The sequence below is a fragment of the Propithecus coquereli genome, unplaced genomic scaffold, assembly GCF_000956105.1.
Source record: "Propithecus coquereli isolate 6110/MARCELLA unplaced genomic scaffold, Pcoq_1.0 Scaffold8, whole genome shotgun sequence".
NCBI classification, from domain to species: domain Eukaryota; kingdom Metazoa; phylum Chordata; class Mammalia; order Primates; family Indriidae; genus Propithecus; species Propithecus coquereli.
Window position 1 is genome coordinate 949,360 of NW_012154173.1, and position 3,886 is coordinate 953,245.

At 37.9% G+C, this 3,886-nt stretch overlaps 1 protein-coding gene across 1 annotated transcript; it reads left to right on the forward strand.

Moving 5' to 3' along the window:
• Nucleotides 1–2,485: 2,485 nt before the first annotated feature.
• SLC10A5 (solute carrier family 10, member 5) lies at nucleotides 2,486–3,788 on the forward strand. Its single transcript, XM_012663098.1, is given in 7 exon segments — nucleotides 2,486–2,556; nucleotides 2,558–2,598; nucleotides 2,601–2,774; nucleotides 2,777–3,226; nucleotides 3,229–3,339; nucleotides 3,342–3,448; nucleotides 3,450–3,788. Coding segments are annotated over 7 exon segments (1,293 nt in total).
• The last annotated feature ends 98 nt before the right edge of the window (nucleotides 3,789–3,886 follow it).

Consider the following 3,886-nt stretch of genomic DNA (forward strand, 5'->3'; position numbering starts at 1 on the left):
GCAGGCTTCATCTTCAACATCGCCTCATCCCTTGTCAAAACAAATTATCTCCTTGTAAACTGCTGATTTCTTTGGGACCATTGTCCCCATAAATTTTTGTGAAGCATCGATAATTTTGCCATTATTGCACCCAAGCTTCCGCATAAATTTGATGTGTGTTCTTGCTTCAATTTTAGCAGAATTCATGTTGCTCTGATAAAAGGGACTCTTCAAACTGTTATATTATCTTTCTTCATGCCTCACACTAGATCCTATTTAGCCATGTTAAACAAGTTAGTACAAGTTTATTTGGTGAAAAAAATTTTGAAATCATGCATCATTTTGTCATCATACCCATTTTCCATGAACTTTTTGAAGACCCCTTATTTGCGTGAGTGATAGATTATCAAATTTTTCCTAGATTTGTCAGGTTTTATTCCCCACAGTTTCATATAAGGAAAGGGCGTGGAGAACTTGAAGAAGTGAAAAGGTTGCAGATGGGGATTCTGAGGGAAAAATGTTGACATATTTCACATCTTCGACCTGGGCAAAAAAATTGTGAATCAAGATATTTGGTCACATAACCGTAAAGATAACTTTGGCTTTGTAAAGTTTTTGTTGTATGTTTGTTTGGTTTTTGTCATTTTAAACTAGGGAAATTCCCTGGGAGTTTAACTGAAATGTCACTGAACATATTCATTCCATTTGCTATTCTCACATTTGGGACAAGACATCTTGTGTTTCTTAATGTGGTACATGGAAAGAAAATTCCTGAGATCTAAAGTCTATTTTGTTCAAAATATCAACCTACATAAACAATAGAATTTTTTTTAAACTTGTCAAAATGTCTAATAAAAATGGCTTTCACAATTTTTAACAGGAAAATATGGTCTAAAATACTTAATATAAACTGTCCTTTCATTTAACACAGATTGCATCATGATTTCATTAAGGACCCGCTGAAATGGTCATGTGTTTAGAGACCACTAGATCTGTAGGCTCGATAGAAGACAGTTGTTGTGTTTGGGTTTTTGTTTGTTTGTTTTTCTGTTTGTTTTCGGCTTAGCATCAGAACACCCTTCCATTGTTTGGAAATACACAACTGTGTGAGTCTGTGGGTTGAAGTCCAAAGCCTGATGCTTTTCCTTATCCCTGGCGATCAAGGGATGTGACCTAAGTTGGGTCAATTGAATGTTCTTACCCATAACTGTGAATAGGAATTAGTGTTACAAAGAAAAAACAAGAGATTAGAATTAATACATTGTCTTTCCATTGCCCCATTGTGCCAGGGTTCAAGTATCCAGTAGCAGTGGCCCCTTAACCAGGCTGTTACCTTGGGCCATGGTAGCAGGCACCTACTTTCCTAATGGTCCCAAGTTATCTGGTAACCATTCAGGAAATTATTTTCCTACCTAAGGACACCAAAAACAGTTTCAGTTTTTGCCTCAAGGATACAGTCACCCTTTAGAGTTGTAGGAAAACTATTAGCAGCCTGAGGATGCTGTCAAGGCTAGTTTATGGGCTCTGCAGTTTTCTAACTATTGATAACAGGCCACCCGACTAAACTCCAGGGAAGCAGAGACTGTTTCCGGTTTGATCACCACAGTATAGCCAGCCACTAGCTCAGTGCCCCAGGCAAACAGATGTTCAGTGAATATTTATTTGATTTTAACTTGAGTGAATAAAATAGTAACAGGCTTCCTCAATATTTGTTGTAGACTTTTTGATCTTGACTGCTTTTAGTGTAAATTTTCCATAGCAAGAAAGAGAACGAAAAAACGACACCAAGGTTTTAAATTACAGTAAATAAGAGGCTGATTTTTTCATTAGTGGAAATGAGGAAGGCAAGAGGAAAGGGATTAGGTTTCTTTGTAATAAATTGAATCTGATAAATGCCATGGCTTTTACATTTTCTTCTTTTTTTTTTTTTTTTTTTTTGAGACAGAGTCTTGCTTTGTTGCCCTGGCTAGAGTGAGTGCCGTGGTGTCAGCCTAGCTCACAGCAACCTCAAACTCCTGGGTTCAAGCGATCCTCCTGCCTCAGCCTCCCGAGTAGCTGGGACTACAGGCATGCACCACCATGCCCGGCTAATTTTTTCTATATATATATTTTTAGTTGTCCAGATCATTTCTTTCTATTTTTTTTTGGTAGAGATGGGGTCTCGCTCTTGCTCAGGCTGGTCTCAAACTCCTGACCTTGAGCGATCCACCTGCCTCGGCCTCCCAGAGTGCTAGGATTACAGGCGTGAGCCACCGCGCCCGGCCTACATTTTCTTACCTACAAGTTAAACAGGTTGTGTCGCTCACTAGATAGCTTTGTATTTGTTTGAAAAGTACGGCAGTCCCTCCCACTGGACTTTGATCCAGCAAAAACAGCTGTTACCTAACTCAACCTCAGACTGTCACAGGAACAACTGTGCAAAGAATGTTCTTTAGTTTTTAAAAATTGATTTTGCGTATATGATTTATTTAAGCTTTCAAAACGATTAGAAAAGTTTTTATTTGCTATGCTTGTTGTGACTCTGAGAGAAGGAAAGAAATCATTTCTCAATTTTTTGAATATTAAGAAGACTGAAACAATTTTTCACTAAGACTGAAGAAACCATCACTGTAAGGTGAAGCTGAAAGATAAACAGTCTAACTCCAACTACCTCTTTGTGCAACTGGAAGATCCTAGAATGCTACAAGTGGTGAATGTGACCAAGACCTCATCAGATGTTACAAACTTTAGCATACAGCTAGTGACAGATGAAGGAGAAACGAATTTGACCATTCAGCTCTGGGATTCTGAAGGTAGGCAGAAAGACTCATTGAAGAAATAAAGAATGTCAGAGTCAAAGTGCTCAAACAAACAAAAGACAGTCTTTTCCAGGCATCAGTGAATATTGGTAGAAATATCCTAATGCTTATTTTACCAGTGATATTGTTAAATAAATGTACATTTGGTTGCAAGATTGAATTACAGGTGTTTCAAACTGTACGGAAGGGAACTTTGCCAATAATTCTTGGGGCAGTTACACAGTTTTTTCTAATGCCATTTTGTGGATTTCTTTTGTCCCAGATTTTGGCATTGCCTGAGGCACAAGCTTTTGGATTTGTAATGACCTGCACATGCCCAGGAGCGGGTGGGGGCTATCTCTTTGCTCTGCTTCTAGAAGGAGATGTCACTTTGGCTTTTTTGATGACTTGCACATCAATGTTATTGGCCCTGATAATGATGCCTGTCAATTCTTATATATACAGTAAAATATAGGATTATCAGGTACATTTCATATTCCTGTTTCTAAAATTGTGTCCACCCTCCTTTTCATACTTATACCAATATGAGTTGGAATAATCATCAAGTGTAGAATACCTGAAAAGCAAACTTTTTAGAGAGAATAACTAGACCTCTGAGTTTTATTTTGATGTTTACATGGATTTATTTGACTTTCAGAATGGGATTAATGTTTCTAATGTTTCTACAGTTAACCCAGAGTGCTTCTGTTGGGTCTCTCAGTTCCTGCTTTGGGTTTGTTGTTTGGGCACTCCTTTGCTAAAGTTTGTATGCTGCCCCTTCCTGTTTGTAAAACGGTTGCTGTTGAAAGTGGGATGTTAAATAGTTTCTTAGCCCTTGCCATCATTCAGCTCTCTTTTTCACAGTCCAAGGCAGAGTTAGCCTCTGTGGCTCCTTTTACAGTAGCCATGTGTTCTGGATGTGAAATATTGCTGATCCTTCTGGTCTACAAGGCTAAAAATAGATGCCTCCTCATTGTAGAAAATAAAAGCAAAAAGGTTTCTTCTATACTGTTTGAAACACCTGTAATTTAATCTCGCAACCAGATGCACATTTATTTAACAATATCACTGGTAAAATAAGCATTAGGATATTTCTATCAATAATCATTGATGCCTCGAAAAATTTAAAG